Genomic DNA, 19,855 nt, shown 5'->3' with positions numbered 1-19,855 from the left:
AACTGTTGCTTTTGGCTTAGGTCATGAGATATATATATATATAATCACAAAAAGGGGTAAAAATAGAAAATAGCTGCACAGGAGTAACATTTCTACATCTAGGGGATCCCTGGGTGGCTCAGAGGTTTAGTGCCTGCCTTCCGCTCAGGGTGTGATCCTAGAGTCCCGGGATCAAGTCCCACATCAGGCTCCCTGCATGAAGCCTGCTTCTTCCTCTGCCTGTGTCTCTGCTTCTCTCTCTCACTCTCTCTCTCTCTCTCTCTCTCTCGAATAAATAAATCAAATCTTAAAAAAATTTTTTTTCTACATCCCACTGGAGTTGAGGTCACATAAGTCTGAAGCTGTTTCTGATAAGGTAAGATATACAGGCTAACACCTAGAGCAACACTCAGAAAATAACTCAAAGAAATGAATAGTGAGAAAATCATTAAGGAAATTAAAAAGCTACATTGGGAAATACTTATCTGATGCAAAAAGAAAGCAATAAAGGAGGGGTAGAAGGAAAACAACATGAGACATGTAGAAAACAAAAAGTAAAGTGACAGATTTAATTCATCTATATCAATAGTAACATTAAATGTATTAAACAATCCAATTAAAGGCAAGGATGGTCAGAATAGATTAGGGAAAAGCAAAACAGGAACCAACTATATATAGAGGGAGATATATTTTAGATTTAAACAGAAGAATATAAAAAAATAAAAAGTAAAAAAAATAAACAGAAGAATAGGTTGGAAGTACGAAGATGGATAATGACACAACACGCAAGCCTCAAGAAAGCGGGACTGTACCAATAAAAGACAAAATGGAACTGAAAAGAAGAATTTTACTAGAGATTTTTAAAAGGACATCTTCTAAGATAAAAGGGTTAATCCATCAGGAAGATACAGCAAGTGTAAACATAGACGCATCTAAACACAGAGCACCAATATACATGAAATGAAAGGTGACAGACAAGAAGGGAGAAATAGAGAATTCAACAGTAATAGTCAAGGACTTCAATATCCAAGCTTCAATAACAGAACAATGAGGCAAAAAAGACAATGAGGAAATAGAAGATCTGAACAACACTATAAACCAACTAGACTCAGCAGACATCTATAGAACCCAATAACCACCAACAAGCAGAGTGGGTATTCTTAACCACACATGGAACATTCTCCAGAACAGACTACAAGCCAGTCCATTAAAAACCTTTAATCAGTTTAAAATGATAGAAATGACACAAAGTATATTTTCCAAACAACAGAATAAAATTAAAAATCAAGGGCACCTGAATGGTGCAGTAGGTTAAGTATCTGACTCTTGATTTTGGCTCAGGTCATGGTCTTGGGGTTGTGAGATCAAGCCATGTTTCAGGCTCTACACAGAGTCTGCTTAGGATTCTCTCTCTCTCTCTCTCTGCCCCTCCTTCCTGCTCTCTCTCTCACTCTCTTGCTCTCTCTCACAAGGAAATAAAATCTTTAAAGAAATCAGGTGAAAAATTAGAAAGTACTTTGAAAGAATAAAAATAAAGACACAGGGGAGCTTGGGTGGCTCAGTCGGTTAAGCAGCTGCTCTGGTCATGATCCAGGGTCCTGGGATTGAGCCCCACATCGGGCTCCCTGCTCAATGAGCAGCCTACTTCTCCCTCTCCACTACTTGTGCACTCTCTCTCTCTCTCTCTCTCTGTTTCTCTCTCAAATAAGTAAAATCTCAAAAAAAAAAAAAAAAGACACAACAGATGAAAACTAAGGGAAGCTCTAAAGCAGCACTTATGGGGAAATCCTGGAGTTTATATAATATAAAGGCCTATACTAAAAAAGAAGATCTCAAAGCAGAAGGAAGGAAATAACAAAGATAGACTAGAAATGAATTAAACCAGGGATAGAGAAACATGAAAGAAGACAATGAACCCCAAATCTGGTTCCTTGAAAAAAAATCAGTGAAAGTGACGATTTTTGTTAAATTTGCTATAAAGAAGAGAGAGAAGACCCAAATAATTATGTTCAGAAATAAAAGAGGGATGTTATGCCTAGCCTTACAAAGAGAAAAATGATTATCCTATAAACAATTGTATGTCATTAAAGTAGACAACTTAAAATGGACACATCTCCATAAAGATACCATCCGCTGAAGCGCAGTGTTCAGCACTAGATTTTACAGCATCAAAATTAAATCACAACTCTCTGGGCTCAGACCTAGTTTGTGGCAACATGGCTAAACACATCAGGGAGGTCAGAATTGTTGGTAAACACAGGACCCCTGGTGATGCCTCCCTCAGCAAAATGGTAGAGAAGATTGAAATATGCCAACATACCAAGTATACTTGCTCATTCTGTGGCAAAACCAAGATGAAAAGATGAGCTGTGGGGGTCTGGCCTTATGGTTCCTGCATGAAAATGGGGAAAACTGGGGATGCCTGACCCACAGTAACTTCTGCCGTCACAGTAACATTGGCCTTCAGAAGACTGAAACACCAGTAGAAGCTCCACCATTTGAAACATCGCTAGCCTATAATAAACGGGTTAGTTTTTGTAACAAAAACAAAACAAAACAAAATTAAGTCATAGCTGAAACTAGGTCTTTCGTTGTATTTTATGTGAGTAAAGTTGACTAAGTTACTTGAAGACAGCTTTTGTGTAATTAACATAATATCTATATAAACAGAATGCTAAGAGCTCAGTCCTTTAAGCACCCGACTCTTGGATTCAGCTCAGGTCGTGATCTGAGGCTTGTGAGATGGAGACCCACTTCAGGCTCCATGCTAGGTATGGAACCTGCTTAAGATTCTCTCTCTCCCTTCCTGCCTCCCCATCTCCCGACTCACATGTACATGCACTCTCTGTCTCTCTCTGTCTCTCTCAAAAGGACAAAAGAAACTCATGCTAACAGGCTGCACATCAATATTACAGTAGCCCTTCTACTCATATGAATGCCCAAATATGTGGATGAGTTTTGAGAAACTCTGCCTGCCTGCTAACCATCCTGCAAGACCATATGAAGAAAGTGTTCATAAAAGGGGATTTAAGCATCTTCAACAAACAGTGCTGGGAAAACTGGAGAGCCACATGGAGAAGAATAAAGGTAGACCCTTATTACCTTCCACCACATACTAAAAGTCACTAGAAGGGGATTAAAGGCCTAAGTGGAATACCCAAACCTACATAAACTATAAAGCTGCATGACAGTGGATTTGGCAACGATTTCTTGGATATGACACCAAAAAAATGCAACAAAATGCAATAGAACAAGTGAGACTTCATCAACCTTAAGAACTTTTTTTCTATTAGATTTTATTTATTTATTCATGAGAGACACACAGAAAGAGAGGCAGAGACACAGGCAGTGGGAGAAGCAGGCTCTATGCAGGGAGCCCGATGTGGCAGTAGATTCTGGGACTCCGGAATCACACCTTGAGCCAAAGGCAGGCATTCAACCAATGAGCCACCCAAGCATCCCAAATTTAAGAACTTTTTGCATCAAGCGATACAATTGACAAAACTGAAAAGGCAATTTGTACAATGAGAGAAAATGTTTGCAAATCATCTATCTGATAATGGACAAATATCCAGAATATACTTTTTTTTTTTAATTTATTTACTTATGATAGTCACAGAGAGAGAGAGAAGCAGAGACACAGGCAGAGGGAGAAGCAGGCTCCATGCACCAGGAGCCCGATATGGGATTCGATCCCGGGTCTCCAGGATCGCGCCCTGGGCCAAAGGCAGGCGCCAAACCGCTGCGCCACCCAGGGATCCCCAGAATATACTTTTTTAAACTACTATAACTTGGTAATAAAAAATCAAATAACTCAAATTTTTAAAAAGATTTATTTATTCATGAGAAACAGAGAGAGAGAGAGAGAGAGAAGCAGCGATGTAGGCAGAGGGAGAAGCAGGCTCTTTGCAGGAGCCTGATGCGGGACTCAATCCCGGATCCCTGGATCACAACCTGAGTCGAAGGCAGCCACCCAACCGCAGAGCCACATTTGGGCGTCCCCAAATAACTCAATTTTAAAATGGCCAAGGACTTGAATACACACTTCTCCAAAGAAATGTACAAATGGCTAACAAGCATATGAAGAGATGCTCAACATCAGTGATCATTAGAGAAATGCAAGGCAGAGCCACACTGAAAGATCACCCCATACCCATTATAATGGCTGTAAGCAAATAAACAGAAAATAGTAAGTGTTGGTGAGAATATGGAGGGGTGTGTAAAGTGTTGTAAAATCATAAAGCCACCTGCAAAGCAGTAAGGTAGTCCCTCAAAAATTGAAAGTAGAACTACCAAATGATCCAGCAATCCCACTTCTAGGTATTCATCCAGAAGAACTGAGAGCAGGATCCCAAAGATGTTTTCAGTCCCATTCACGGCAACACTATTCGCAATAGTCCAGGGGTAAGCAATTAAAATGTCTATGGACAAATGAATAAATAAATAAAATATCACACACGCACCCATCCAACTTTACAAAGGAAATAAATCCTGTCAAATGCCAGAACATGGAGGAACTTTGAGGGCATTATGCTGAGTGAAGTAACCCAAATAGGCAACATTTATATGAGATGTCTAAGGTGGTCAAATTAACAGAAACATCGACTAGAATGGTGGTTTCCAGCCTTTGGAACAGGGGAAAGGAGAGTCACGGCTTAACAATGAGTATGGACTGTCAGGTCTGTAAGATAAAAAGTACTGAATGTCTGTGGCACAACAATGAGAATATACGCAACACTGCTGAGTAGACATTTAAACATCATTAACAGGGGCAGCCCAGGGGGCTCAGCGGTTTAGAGCTGCCTTCAGCCCAGGGCGTGATCCTGGAGACCCAGGATCGAGTCCCACGTCGGACTCCCTACATGGAGCCTGCTTCTCCCTCTGCCTGTGCCTCTCTCTCTCTCTCTCTCTCTCTGCGTGTCTCTCGTGAATAAATAAAATCTTTAAAAAAAAAAAAAGTAAAAATCATGAAGACTGTAAAATTTGTGTTGTGTGTTTTTTATAATGTAAAGAACAGCGCTCCCTGATAAAGGATGTAGTAGAGCTCACAACTCAATCACACAAGTGCTTTTCCTTGAGATAAGCAACAAACCTCCCTGTGCAATATAAGTGTCTATGCATACTTCCTACCTCGTCATGCAGAACACCATGAAGACATGTATTCATGCAATAACATTTAATAAAATTGATAATTTTTGCTTCTTGTACAAACAGAGGGGATTTAGGGTGCTAGACATATTTCATGTGATATTATTAGTATTTGGTATATTGGCAGTTGCTTGAGGTAAGTGATCCTTCACTTGTTCCCTATCCTGGCACCAGGATGTAACACAGAGCTGGGACTCTGGCCAGAGGTCTGTGAGAAGCCACTGGAAGGTGAGGAGATGTGGTTTGTAGGTTGGAAAGAGCCCGGGGCTGCCCTGTACAGAAGGGACCTAGGAGCAAAGGCAGTAGGAAGTCTGAAGACGCCCAAGGAGATGGTTGCAGAGCCTGGCCAGGGCCAAGCTGCTTTGCACTAGGATGAGGCTACTCCAAATTGCCAGGAGGGGGGGGTCATCATTCACCCCAACTGGGGTCAGGGAACTAGGAAGTGGCCAGGAGGGAGGGATGTCACATGACGCCAGCTGGAAGCCTGGGTTGCCCAGGTGGTTCCCAGAGGAAATGTTAGAGAACTGAGAAGGTCCTGGGGGAGAGCAGGATCCACAGAGGAGTCTGTATTAGGACTCAAGTGCACCCATGCTCGTCCTGACAGGTGACCAGAGCTGGCTTGCACCCTGCCCTTTACTAGCTGTTACCCCTAAGATTGAGGCCACCTTCTTCTACTCCCACCTTTAGAAGTCCCTGCTCACCCTCCATCGTGCCCTGGACCCTTCCTCTCCCTCCCCAAGGCCTCCCCTGTGGCTGTTCCTCGGGTCTCTCCTACACTGTGGGCCTCGGACCTCTCCCGGGACCATTGTCATCCATGTGGACACACACCTTACACACAGGCCCCACCTCTACTCTCACATGGCCTTCAGCTCTGCCCCACTTGGCTCCAACTCTTGACGTGAACCCCTTCATAGAACTGTTGATACCTGCTGACGTCACACGTATCAAATGAGTATATGTTCTGTGAGAAAATATCTTGCAGCTACGTCTACTTGTATGAGTGGCGTCTACAGTAGGTAACACTTTCTTTTCTCCGTTGTTTGACTATTAGTTTGTTATTTAAATATCTGTGAATTCAGGGATTTTAATTTACTCAATGGCTTATAATCTGATATTGCCTTACCTATTGTGATGCACTCAGCCCTTCTCAAATGGCTCCAGGTTTCATCACTGGGAGTCCTTGAACTGCTTTTATGATTGAGCCTGGACAAAAGTCCCACTGCTCCTGTTGATGGCCACCATGCCTTTCCCTCTCCATGCAATGATCTCCAGTCAGGTATTCATGTCCATTCTCACTCACGTGATTTGGAACTGCAACCCCTCCCTACTGGAGAGGTGCGCCCTGACTTGACTCATGCTGATCAGGGTAGCCCAAGCTGCTGGAACATACTCCTTGGTTCCTCATGGCATCTGCTCCATTCTGGTAATGAGAACAAGGAGATATCTGATGGGGCTTCTAGGAAAGAAGTTTCCATCTTCTTCCAAAGGAGCCACTGGAACAGGGGATACCAAAGAACTCTCTTTTCCTCCTGATGACATAGTGCAAAATGTAAAGGGTCAACCTGATGCAGCCCCTGCTGCTTCCCAGAAAGAAGCTATCCCGAGAACAATCTCAGTATGCAGGGATGGGAGGAATGGAGAGAAAGACAGAGATACAGGACTGAAGCTCTGGTGACACCACAAATTTCTGCAGTCTTCCATGCCTAATGCTCTCATTGGCCTGCTTACCTATTTGAGCCAATAAATTACCTTTTTAATTTAAACCAGAGTGAAGTTTCTGTGGCTAACAATAAAAGAATCCTAAATAACACACGACTTCAAAACTAGAAAAAAACAATTGGCTCCCTGCAGAGAGAAGCAGAGGCTGGGTTTCTGCTCCTAAGGACCAAGAGCCCTCTTATCTACAACCCTGTTGTTCTCCCCCACTGGTCTGGGAGCTTCTAGAGGTATATTCACTGTATCCCCAGGCTTTGAAGGAGTGTGTGTCTCTAGTGAGGGCTTCATAAGCATCTCATGACTTTATGTGAAAGAGCTGCAAACGTTGTCTTATCCACCACTATATCCCCAGCTTCTAGAACAGTGTGGGACATGCAATAAACATTCATTGAGTGAGTGCATAAGTCACCCAAGCCTGTCTCCGAGCCCCTTCCCTCAACCCCCAAAAAGAACAGAAGCTGTGGCCAAAAGCTTGCAAGACATTTTATTCTCCTGCCAGGGGAAGGCACTGCAAGGAGCTAGCTGAGAGAAACTGGAGGGTCCGTCCTGGATTTAGGAAGGCAGGAGCTGGCGGTGCCTGCTGGAGACTCTGTGCTTCTCCCCGGGGTGGAGTAAGGTCCCAGCTCCTTGGTCACCTGGAGTGGGGAGAAGAAACAGCTGTGGCAGGTGTGGGGTCCCTGCAAATGTGCACTACAGCCACCTGCCCCTGCTGATCACACCCAGAGTTACATCCTGGAACCCAGTCAGGAGCCTGAGGGGGTTTGGGGTTCTGGAGATGGAAACCACAGGCCCCAATGACAGGAAATGGTGGGGACCTCGCATTACGAGGTGACCCCAGATCTGCCAGCATCAAGTCCCAAAGCCTCAGTCAAGGCAAGACTGGCTGCCAGAGCCACTCAGGGGCCCTTCCTTGCCCCAGGGTCCCGCCACCCTGGCCTGATCTGTGGCGCAGCCTGGGCAGCCCTGGAGGGAGAGGCTGCAGAGCCCTCCCTGCCAGCGGGGTTCCTGAGCCCAGCTCTCGGGCCCCGGGTGTCCTGGGCTAGATGGTGCCTGGTTCCTGTTCCCAGGAACCGCTGCTGGGCTGGGGACGGGAGTCAGTCAGGGCTCTGACATCTATGATAACCCAGTCTGAGGCCACTTCCTTGGTGTAACCTCCTTACACATAATCATCTCACTCAAGCGTTACTCAAAGAAGAAATCAGGATTATTATCCCCTTCACAGTAGGGACGCTCAAGTTCACAGGCGTTAAGCTACTTGCTCAAGTGCATGGCTGACCAGAGATGGAGCCTGATGTCACCCAGGGTTGCCTGGGACATAAGCCCAGGCTCTTAGTGAGTATTTCTCAGCCATGTCTAGCTACAGCTCACCTGCCCAACTCCTGCTCAATTTCTACATAGTTCGGGGAGGAATGTGTCTCGTTAAGGGAGCCTGGAGGGACAAGTATGAGCTGCTAATGACTTTCTCTATAACAGATGTATTACCAAGTTGTTATACCATGTTGCACATGCTTGGGGACATGACCTGGGCCCTCCAGGAATGAGTCTCTGCCGTCACCTCTGTACTCACCTATCTCAGGTCTGCACATCCTGATTTTCACACAGATTTCCTGAGGGGATTTGTCATTCACGATACCCCGGGTGATGTCATTAAGATATTTATTAAATAATGTGTTGCATAACTCGGTGAACACACGCGTCTGGTGACACACCAGGGATGCAGCCTGCTTGATTGCTTCCTGGAGAGGCAGCACCACAGAAAAACAGGAATCCGGTAAGCTCTGCCCCACCCAGACCCCTGAAGCCCCCAGCTGCTCCTGGCCATGGGCACCATGGACTGTGGCACGCTGGGAGGAGGCCCTAGTGCCAGGTGGCCATGGAAGCAGAGGCTGGAGAGACCGGGATCGGCCCTCATGCCCAGTCCCAAACCCAGATCCAGGCCTGGCCAGGAGGGGCTCAGGAGACAAGGACAGTTGGCTCTGTCCTGTGTCAGTCCCTGGTGCATCATCACCCCAGGCCCTCTATCTTGTGTGTGGAGCACAGTGCCCCCTGCTGCTAGACCCACAGTCAAGTTCTGCCTACCGAGCCCCCTGGGTCCCAGGCCTGGCAGGGCTCAGGCTCAGGTGGGGTGGGGAAGGTTAGGAGAGAGAGCTGGGAGCCTTGGCATATTCCATTTTGCAGTATCGTCTACTGCCATCGCAGGGGAGAGGCTACAGCTGAGTGCCCGGGCTCAGGGTGGGCCTTGCAGCACCCAGAAGCTGAGCAGGGTCAGGGAACAGAGGAGAGGGAGGGAGGGAGGGAGGGAGGGAAGGTGAAACGAGGCTCCTGGGAGGAACACATCCACTTGTTCAGCACTTGCTCAGGGCCAGGTGGGGAGCTCAGCACATCCCACCCCTCAGCTCCTTCAAAAAGATTAAGGAAGTGGTTGGGGGATTGATATCCATCCCATTGCACAGAGAAGGAAACTGAGGCTCAGAAAGCATTAGCACTTGGCCCAGCCATGCAGCTAGAAGTGACAGATCTGGGGTTGGTCAGCTCTGACCCAGGTCCCTCCTGGCCTCATAGAGCTTTCCCGTGGACACGTGCGGTGGGGCTACAGGGGAGAGGGTCCTACCTTCTCAAGGGATAAGTTTCCTTTAACAATGCGTTGGAAACCATGCACACTTCATTCTACATTCATGCTCCCTTTTCTGGAGATCCTCTGAAGTCCCTCCCCAGACACAGACCCACAGATCCCCTGCTGAGAAGCTCTGGCCCAACCAGAGATCAGCCCCTCCCTCAGAGCTACCCCCCCCCCAAATCCCTAGTCATACCCTGACCACATTCTGGTGGATCCCCAACCATAAGGCCTCACCTGTGAGATATCTTGTCCCAGGACTTTTCTCAATATCTTGATTATAAACTTACAGGGCTTACAGGTGAAGATCATCTGGTCATCCTGTCAGAAAATGACACCCCCTGAGGTGATCTCTCAGCACCTTCAACAGCCCCTGGCAGGGCTCCAGGAAGGGGCTCCTCAGTACCTCCTAGGCCAGGAGGATCACCTATGATTGTTCCGTCCTTTAGAGCCTGAAGCCAGCTGGCTGGCCCCAGCCCACTGTCCTGCAAGACTTAGCGGGGCTGACACTGCAGAACCTGCCCCACACCCACAGCACCTTACCCACCCGAGCACCTGCTCCTCTACTGGACTCTGGTCAGATGCAGAGGAGCCACCTGGTGGGAAGGAGCAGCCAGCCAGACCAAGGTACCCCCCACCCAACCAAGGAAGGAGTATCCACAAAATCAGCATCTTCAGCCCACACTCCTACCTCCCCTCCCACCAGCACAGGGTGCTGCCCTGCCTAGTGCTCCTAGGGAGGAGACACTGGCCCCATGGGCAGAGGGGCAGGGAGGGGGGAGAGGTTGCTCAGGGAAATGAGCAGGGAACCAGCTGCTTACCTTGGATGCCTCATGGTCCAGGGCCTCAAAGAAGTGCTCTTCCTGACACATGTCAGTGGTGAATAAGTCATCATGGTCCTCAGGAGTCAGACCAGAAAAGGTCAGACCTGGGGAAGAAACACCATCAGCATCTGTCCACAGGTGGAAGAGGAGGGAAAGTCAGGACTCCTGGCTGCTGGGGAGCCCAGAAGGTGGCCAAAGCCCCAGACAGGGGTGGGGCTTGGTGAGGGGTCCAGGAGGCCTGTCCTCACACTGCCCTGAGGCTTCCCTGACCCAGGCTCTGTGCAAAAGACATGCTCTCAAGATCTTTCTGGAAAAAGGGGAAAGGTTATACACCACCACAACCATTCAAGCAACCCCTTCTTTCTCTCTGTCCCCCTATGTCTCTCTCTCTCTCTCTCTCTCTCACACACACACACACACACACACACACACACACACACAAATTTGACCTAAAAGGAACCTTTTCTCAACTCCTCTCTGAGATCTTTCCCTTCTCTTGTTTTACCCTAGAGATTCAACACAGGTGTCCAGCCCAATCCACTCTCCAAAACTGTCCCTACCCTCAGCTAAGGTGGAGCTGCCAGGATCACATGGGGAATGTCCTTACCTGGGGTGGCCAGGAGCACTGAGGCGAGGAGCAGGAGGGCCCAGGAGGTCATGGCGAGGCAGCTGCTGAAACACCGTCACACCCCTTTTATGCAGGCGAGACACCTCGCATCTGACCTTGCCGGCTACTGCTCCTCTTGTAGGCCACCTCCCCAGGTCCCTGGGTTTACCACAAATGCCACCAGTTTGTGGAGAAGAAGGGGGAGGAGAAGAGGCTCCACACTATCTTCCACTTCCAACCACACACATGCTAGAGCTTTAGATCTGAGTGTGAGGTGGCTGGAGGGCACAGCTGCCATGATGCCCCCACCCTGCCCCGGATGTGGTCATGGAAGAGCCATCCTTGCACCTGAGGGCTCAGGGAGGCACCTTGACTATGAGCATCCCATCTCCCACCCCTTCCCCCACCTCCCAGGGGTCTGTGCAGGTGTCCCTCCCCCAGCCATCCCCATTTCCCTGCTCTCCCCCAGCCATTTCAGCCCAGTAGCTCTAGCAGACTCCACCAGATTTAAAGACAGGTGCTCGGGGCAGATGCTGACAGCTCCTCCCAGCCCTGCCTTCTCCGGTGGGGGACACCCAGCATGAGCTCAAGGACTCCCTGTGTCCCCAGCCCCTCACCAGCCTGCTGGCCAGCATCGTGGAGGCAGGCTCTTCCCTCGGAGCCACCTTCAGCCCCGCCTGTCAGGGCCCTGGGCCACAGGGGGACACAGCCCGTGGGAAGGAGGTGAGTCCTGGCCAGGGGTCGAGGCCCAGCTCCCGGGCCCCTGACTCCCCATCTGTGCACCAAGGTCACGGCCCTCATCCGTAATAACCGTGGCGGCTGCCCACTTAACAGCCAGTATCAGATAAGTAAGAGACCATCGTTTAGGGTAAGTCGGTCCCAGACATTGTGCAGAACATCCTCCTGCTACGGCGTGTGCCCTCCTTACCTGACACCCACATTCAACTGGGCATCCTCTCATTTGTCTGGTGCCTTCACCCACCTCCTTCATGCCTCAGACCAGGACACTGGGTGCAGATAGCAGGGGACCTGACCTCTGCCACCAGGCCTGCGGGGGACACTGCGGGCACCAGAACGCGCCTCCCACCTCCATTGGGGTCTTTCCCCGCCAGCTGCTGAGATGGCACAGCCACCCAGGCAGGACCAGCTGACAGGGTCCCCTCACACCCCTAGTGTGGCTGCATCCCCCTCAGTGTGGCTGCATCCCCCTCAGTGTGGCTCCGACGACTGCACCCCCCGCCACCCCGGGTATGCCATCGTGGGCCAAGAGCCTTGTTCTCTAAATCACTCTACATTCCTGAGCCTATTCAGAGCCCTGCCCTCCACTCTGCCTGTGCTGAGAAGGGAAGAGTGTGGGGTCCCAGGCAAGCAGGCCTCTGACAAGCTGGGGGCTCTAGGGCAGCCCCAGTGGCGCAGCGGTTTGGCGCCGCCTGCAGCCTGGGGTGTGATCCTGGAGACCCAGGATCGAGTTCCACATCGGGCTCCCTGCATGGAGCCTGTTTCTCCCTCTGTCTGTGTCTCTGCCCCTCTCTCTCTGTGTCTATGAATAAATAAATAAAAAATCTTAAAAAAAAAAAGATAAAAAAAAATAAAAGTCAACGAGCTTTAAAAATTAAAAGATGTATGAAAAATTAGAAGGGAAACTATTCACATTTACAGCAACACATAATTTGTACACAAGCAATTTTCCAAAAACAAAAAAACAAAAAAACAAAAAAACAAAAGCTGGGGGCTCTAGAGCAGGAGTCTCTGTCTTGGGGCACTTGGGGGGCTCAGTGGTTGAGCATCTGCCTTTGGTTCAGGTCATGATCCCGGAGTCCTAGGATCAAGTTCTACATCAGGCTCCCCACATGGAGCCTGCTTGTCCCTCTGCCTATGTCTCTGCCTTTCTCTCTGTGTCTCTCCTGAATAAATAAATACTTTAAAAAAAAAGAAATATTCTCCATCTCTTGGAGCCTCAGTTCTCTTATCTGTTAAATGAGTATAGTGTCATCTATTCATAGGGCTCCCATGTGACACGACTTTCTGCATGAGGAAGCTTTACAGACTGTGCTGTGCTGTGCTGGCAGTGAGAGGCTGGGGTCTGGGACAGCCTTCTGCAAGGTGGCTTCTGTGAGAGCTGCTCCTGTGGGAGGGTAATAGGTGCAGAGGAGGAGAGTATGGCGTTTCCTGTCCTCAGGACAAAATCCCAGGCTAGGACGGTGCCACAGGCCTCCTCCACATGGACTCCTCAGCACCCTTAACACACCAGCGTCTTCTCTGTAGCCCCCAATTTCTCACCCTTTCCTAACCTCATTGGTCACAAAATTTTCTGGTTCAGGAGCTATTAGAGGGATTGAGAGACACTAGCTGACCTCGTCACCAGATTGGGATGTGCGTGCATGAGGCGTGCTGGCCTGGCAGCTTGTGGAGCCTGAGGGGCAGCTGACATGGAGACTTCTCACAGACACCCAGACACAGTCCCCTGCCCCAGACCGTCAGATGAGGTCCTCCTTATACTCACTTTCTTTCTACTCCAAGTGGGCAGAGTGGAGAGCGGGCAAAGCAGCTTTGCTGCACCCCATAATGGGTCAGCTGAGCCAAGGAAGTGGGGGCCCCTGACCTCTCCCCAACCCCAGGAGGTCTGATGCACCCACACACTTGCCACACACACACTCACATCACAGGCTTTACACACTCACAGTGACTCACACACTCTGCAAAGCACTAAGTCACAGACCACACACACACGTGCACACTTATTGACCCTAGACACACATACTCCCAAACACTTGCACACGTGCACAGATACCCACATACCGTCTTTATTCCTGCCCTTTCTGGATGCCACCCACGCCAGACTGAGGAGCATGGAATTTCAGCATTTTAAGTACTTTTGTTTCCAATGTACTTTTTGTGAAAAATGTTTTAATCAGATAAAAGATACAAATACAACCACCTATCGGTTCATCAATCCGATATAATAAGCCTGTCGAAGATTTACAAGGATATCCACTTGCACTTTTAAATGGATAGTTTTCAAAGTAAGTGTAATTTTATGTATAATTATATACCATAAAATACCTATTTTTAAACCACTTATTTATCTCAACTAAATATCATGAATATCCTTCCATGTCAACCTATGTCGAGCTCCTTCATCACTACCACTGGTTGCTTACTGTTCTACTTTAGGGATGAGCTATAACTGGAGTCCTTTGATCCTGGGACTCCTATGTCCACATGAGGCTTTCCCTGGCACAGTGCATGCTGGGAAAAGCCCTCTGACGGCTCCTGCAATAGCCTATGTGAGTAACAGAAATGTCTTCTTCAGATAGGGTGCCTCATGATGAAAGATGGCTGCTGTAGCTCCTCTAGGGCTCAGGGCCTCATCCCAGGTGGGAAAATGGAAAGAGTGAAGCAGGATGGGGTGGCACCTATTTAAGAAAAGCACATTTTCCCAGAAACCTTCAGCTTCCATCTCATGCATAAGCTTCAGTTGCTCCCCGCAGCCACCAAGGGCTATGAGGTAGAAAGCCTCTTGCTGGCCTTTTGTTGTCACTTTGAACAAAACTGGACTTTTCAGGAAGGATGAGAAGGAACGGGAATCGGGCAGGCTACAGCGGTATGAGCTGCAGGAGGACTTCTTGCTGAAAGGCGTTTGGTAGGAGGACTTGATGGACTTTGTAGCTAATTGGACACAGGAAATAGACGGGAGAGGAGGCCAAAGTTTTATAATATTTTGGGCCTGGGAGGCCAAGAGCCTGTTGTGAAGCAGGAACAGTAGGAAAAGGAGCTTGTCTGTGAAAAATTACGTTGAGGTATTGCATTGGGTGCCACTATCTGCGGACCATTCCAGGGCAGGGTTGCCTGTCCTGAACCCGGGCTTGGTTGACTCCAAAGTCCGAGGTTTACCCCAACCTGCACTGTCGCTCCATCTACCTGTGCAGAGTGGAGCTGTCACCCCTCCCCCAGCCAGCCCCAGCATTGCCTCTCCCTGCTCTCAGCAAGCCCCTGTGCTCTAACCACTTGGAGAGACCTTGGTCTAATGTGTGAAGACCACATTAATGAAGAAGAAAATCCTCTGGAGGCTGACTCATATCTGCTTTATTGTGGGGATGTGGTAAGACCAGATATTCCAGTAAGTTCTTGCTTGGGGAGCTGAGGGGTTATACGATGAGGTTCCCGGAGTCAGTCACAAGCCTCCACCCAGGTTTCTAAGGTCCCAGTGAAGAGTACCTGGGCAGGTCCTACCTACTCGTAGAATCCCATGGATGGCGAGTCAAGCCCAGGCCCTCCAGGATTTCCTGTCTGAAGCCTACTGCTTTTTATATCTTGAAGAAGGTCTTGGCTTTCTCTAAGGCCATGAAGGAAACCTCTTGTTTTCTTCTAGTTTTATAGTTTTTAACTTTGATATTTAGGCCTATGATTCATCTCAAGTGAGCTAGGTTGAGGTTCCCTAGGTTCAGATCAGAAAAAAAGATTTTCCTTTTCCCACTGAATTGCTCTGGCACACTTTGAACTGGGGGGAGGAGGTACGGGAGGAGGTACAGAAGCAAACACCAAATATTGGTGAGGATATGCAGCAACCACTGCTCCTGACATTGTTGGTGGGAATATAAAATGGTCAATCACTTTGAAACTTGGAGTGATGGCTTTTCATAGTTAAGCCTTACTTGCCCTATGACACACCGATGGCATGTCTACATTTTTACCCGCACTAAATGAAAACACGTACATACAAAGGTTACACTAGAATGTTCATAGATATATGACCCAGAAATTACACTCCTAGATATATACTCAAAAGAATTGAAAACAGGGATTCAGACAGATGTTTGTACATCATTGTAGGAGCATCATTCACAATAGCCAAGTGGAAATAATCCAGCTGTCCATTGACAGATTAATGGATAATGAAATGTGGTATATACATGCAATAAAATATTATTCAGCCATAAAAAGAAACAAAGTTCTGACGCATGCTACACATGGATGAAACTGGAAAGTATTATTCTAGGTGAAAAAAGCCAAACATAAAAAGATAAATACTGTGTTATGCCACTTACATGAAATATCTAGAATAGACAAATTCATAGGGACATAGGGACAGGAAGTAGATTAGCGTTACCAGGGGCTGCGGTAGGGGAAATGAGGGAGTTATTGTTTAATAACTACGGTTTCCATTTGGAGTGATGAAAATTTTTTTGCAAATAAATAGTGGTAATGGTCGTACTACATTTTAAATGTAATCATTGACAATGAATTGTACATTTACAATGGCTAAAATGGCAAATTTTGTTATACATATCTTACAAGAAAAAATTCCAAAAAAAGAGTATGTTCACAGAAATTTTTATAAAGCTAAAAATTATAAGTACCTCAAATGTCCATCAACAAGGAAATAACTAAACAAATTAAGGTATAGCCATACTATATAATACTACAGGACAATAAAAAGAAATACATTACTGTCCTATACAAAAAAAACAGATGTATCTGAAACACTGAGCAAGAAGACTACATTCTGTATGACACCTTTTATTAGTATGAAGTTCTAGAACAGGCAAAATTCACCTGTGTTGTCAACAGACAGAACAAGGGGAGGAGGCCAGAGGAGGGGGCAGGCATCTGGGAAGGGGCAGAGGGTCAGGGTGGGGGTCACATGCCTAGGTGATGACAACGTTTGTGTCTTGTTCAGGCTGGGAATTGCCTGCGGGGTGCGCATCTAGCAAATCTCCTCCAACTCTACAGTGGCCGCTTATGCATTGCCCTCTATGGACGCCAGACCATGAGCTTATCTCACAAATCTCCAGTTATAAACAATTTCATGGCTCCTAATGAACGTGATCAAATATTTTCCAAATGGATTGTATCAGCTCACACCCCCACCCCAGCACCAGTTCCCTGCACTCTCACCAGCATTATCAGAGTCTTTATTTTGCAAATGCAAGGAAAGAAATTAGCAACCATTTTTAATTTTCACTTACAACTGCAAATTAAGTTCATTATTTTCCTATGTGTTTGTTCACTATTAAATTTATTTGGGAGGAAGTGTCTTCTTATGTCCTTTATCCGATATCTATCAGACTCTACATTTTTTTCCAATTTGTAGAAATTCTTTAAGGAATAAATATATTAATGGTATGATATATTAGTTTCAAATACCCTATGATCTCACTTACATGTGGAAGCTGAAAAACAAAACCAATGAATAAAAAAATGAAAGGCAGAATCAGATCTACAAATACAGGGAACAAACCTCACTGTTGCCATAGGGGAGCAATCTGGGGAGATGGGCAAAATGATAAAAGGGGAGTGGGAGGTCCAGGCTTCCAGGTATGGAATGAATAAGTCTCAGGAATAAAAGGCACAGCATAGGGAATGTGGTCAGTGGTGTTGTAATAGCGTTGTATGGTGACACTTGGCAGATACATTTGTGGGGAGGAGCTTGGCATAACCTATAGACTTGTCAAATCACTATGCTGTACACCTGAAACTAATGTAACATTGTGTATCAACTAAACTTAAGAAAAGTAAATAAATAAATATATAAAACTGTACATTTCAGATATTTTATATACTCTTATAATTTATATACCAAAAGTACATATAAAGCATACTTTATAAACTAAATATATACTAACTACAAAGGTAACACCCATGCCTTTGAAATTATGTCACTAACTAAATATCACTTGGTAATTCTCATTTTAAATTTTGTGGGAACTAAAAATTCATAGGAAAAAGTTTATGCCTTTATAGTTGCTTTTCCAAACATGAGCATAGCATGATCTTCTGTTCTTCCAAGTCATCTTTTGATCTCTCAAAAATGTTATAGGAAGAACTTTCAAGCACAGGAACCACGCTCAAGCAGTATGAACTGCCCCCAGTGTCTCCCAGGCCAGGCCACAGAGCAGACCTGCCTTCCAAGGAAGGCCCAGCTGCTAGGAATCCTACCCTATCCCGCACTGGGGGACCTACTGCTTTCGTCATGTGGCCTTTAGCTATAACAAAACAAAGGCAGGGAACCAGAAGAAAGATAATTACAGGCAGAAAAAAGGACATAAAATTGGAAGATCGTCAGCAGAAAGACCCAGCAGAGAAAGCAGAGGATGGTTCCATTTGTCACCTGGAAATGCTACTTTGTTCCACTTACAGTTCATGATCTTGAGCAAATTGAAAAGCCTATATGAATAATAATTTGTGAATGATTTGCTAAATTAGTTTTAACCTTAACACTGATCAAAACTTAAAACTACACTAGGAATCCATTGTAAAATTGGGAAAGAATGATGACTTGACACATACAAAAAATGAACTCAACTGAAGGTTTCCGACCCTCTACACTTCATACTTTTTCAAAATGTGTTTGTGGGGCTATAATACTCTTTATTAAACTGTGTTTTCTTTTACAAACAAAATAATTCTAGGAAAAGTGTTAAGACCTGCCTGGGAACACTATATTACCATTGTTAATTTGAAATTAACACATCAGGGAAATGAGTTAACACCTAGCCATACTGATGTTTGTGCTACCCAAAAAACTACTCCATCCAAGCTTTACGTAATATGAGATTCACTGCTAATGTTACGAGGTAAACTTAAAGAAACATTTTTATCAAGAAAACAAAAACAAACACAAGAATTTTCCATGGCAGCTTACATCTAAAAGCTATCGTTTATAGTTTATATCTAAAATATAAACGAGAGAAGAAAAAGCAAAACCCAAAGACCTACAGGTGGCTACTGTGGTTAGACTCACTCACCCTTCATGTTTCCCTCCTCTGGCTAAAGAGCTTGAAAAGTTGCACTCACGCTTCCCAGCATTCATTGCAACCTGGGTCTGAGATGCACCCAGGGGGGGTTGGGAGGCTGGCCCCGGGACCACCTGTCTGTCCCCTTTTTACTGTTTCTCGGCTGGTAAGCAAAGTCCAGGAAATGTGAGGTTTGGGAACAGGAGCCATGCCAGGGCCAAGAGACTTCCTAAGGGGGCTTTCCAATCCCTTCATGGCAGCTCTGGCTGTGTGTCCTTGAACTCCGAGCTTCAGGGACAACCGAAGAGACAACTATGTGGGCAAGTGCTTACTGCCCTGGGCTATCCTTGAGGCCCAGGCAGTACAGCTCCTCTAGCTGCCCTACTTGCAGTTTTTCAGGACTTGCTTCCTTCTTTTAGATCCCTTCCTCTTGAAATCTTCAGGCTTTTTGGCACTGACTGACTGAGACCGCTTTCACGGTCCTGGTCTTCCTCCCGTAAAAGTGGCAGGGAGTCTATTTAACTCTACCAAAAATGAGCATCTCTGTCCTTGCACTGTGCCCTGTGTATCTTTGGGGTACCTTTGGAGCCTGGCAGACACACACACATTTGTGCTGTTAACCCCATGGTCAAAACCGCCAGGGCTGTGGTCAGCAGGCTGTCGCTGTATCTCTGAGTAGATCAGTGTTCGAGGTGACTCAGATTGTCCTGGGAGGCCAAATGTCAGCCTTTCCCACCACTCCCTGTATCCAGCTGGCGTTGGGGCGATAATGCAGCCTCTCAGTGTCCTTCTAGAATTTCTCTCCATTTTAGTCCCAGGAGACCCTGAACCATAGAGCGTTCTCTCCTCTAAGGACCCCTTAGACAGAAGGGAGAAGAAATGGGTAGGAAATATCAGAAAGGGAGACAGGACATGAAGACCCCTAACTCTGGGAAACGAACTAGGGGTGGTGGAAGGGGAGGAGGGCCGGGGGTGGGGTTGAATGGGTGACAGGCACTGAGGGGGGCCCTTGATGGGATGAGCACTGGGTGTTATTCTGTATGTTGGCAAATTGAACACCAATAAAAAATAAATTTATTATTTAAAAAAAAAAGGACCCCTTAGGCAGTAGGGTGATAAACCACTTCCGTTGCCCACATCAGCCCATGGCTCTATTGCTTTTCTCTGGCTGCTGTAGCAATGACCATAAACAGAGAGGCTTAACACAACACCCGTTTAGTCAGCAGAAAGA

General features: G+C 46.7%; 1 protein-coding gene across 2 annotated transcripts; it reads right to left on the bottom strand.

Annotated features, from left to right (window-relative positions):
- Nucleotides 1-7,302: 7,302 nt before the first annotated feature.
- LOC144280769 (antimicrobial peptide NK-lysin-like) lies at nt 7,303-11,156 on the bottom strand. 2 transcript variants are annotated; one of them, XM_077843133.1, is made up of 5 exons: nt 10,889-11,156; nt 10,279-10,409; nt 9,695-9,778; nt 8,411-8,579; nt 7,303-7,478 (listed from the first exon to the last, which is right to left on the bottom strand). In XM_077843133.1, the coding sequence occupies exons 1-5, from the start codon at nt 10,938-10,940 to the stop codon at nt 7,396-7,398; spliced, it is 519 nt and encodes a 172-aa protein (XP_077699259.1). In that variant the 5' UTR covers nt 10,941-11,156; the 3' UTR covers nt 7,303-7,395. The 2 variants fall into 2 exon arrangements, with proteins under 2 accessions (XP_077699259.1, XP_077699260.1); XM_077843134.1 differs by having other exon boundaries at nt 10,279-10,385; nt 10,889-11,133.
- Between the last annotated feature and the right edge of the window lie 8,699 nt (nt 11,157-19,855).

Source organism: Canis aureus, chromosome 12, assembly GCF_053574225.1.
Source record: "Canis aureus isolate CA01 chromosome 12, VMU_Caureus_v.1.0, whole genome shotgun sequence".
Lineage (NCBI taxonomy): Eukaryota > Metazoa > Chordata > Mammalia > Carnivora > Canidae > Canis > Canis aureus.
The sequence above is the reverse complement of the archived record's forward strand: the minus strand, read 5'-3'. Positions and strand labels throughout refer to the sequence as shown.

Bases quoted from the DNA above. Each gene is read 5' to 3' on its own strand.
- LOC144280769 (XM_077843133.1), bottom strand. From the start codon at position 10,940: ATGACCTCCTGGGCCCTCCTGCTCCTCGCCTCAGTGCTCCTGGCCACC. The intron at 10,410-10,888 runs GTAAGGACATTC...ACCTGTGGACAG, and splicing joins AGTGCTCCTGGCCACCCCAG to ATGCTGATGGTGTTTCTTCC. The intron at 9,779-10,278 runs GTAAGCAGCTGG...ATTTTCTGACAG, and splicing joins TGGACCATGAGGCATCCAAG to GATGACCAGATGATCTTCAC.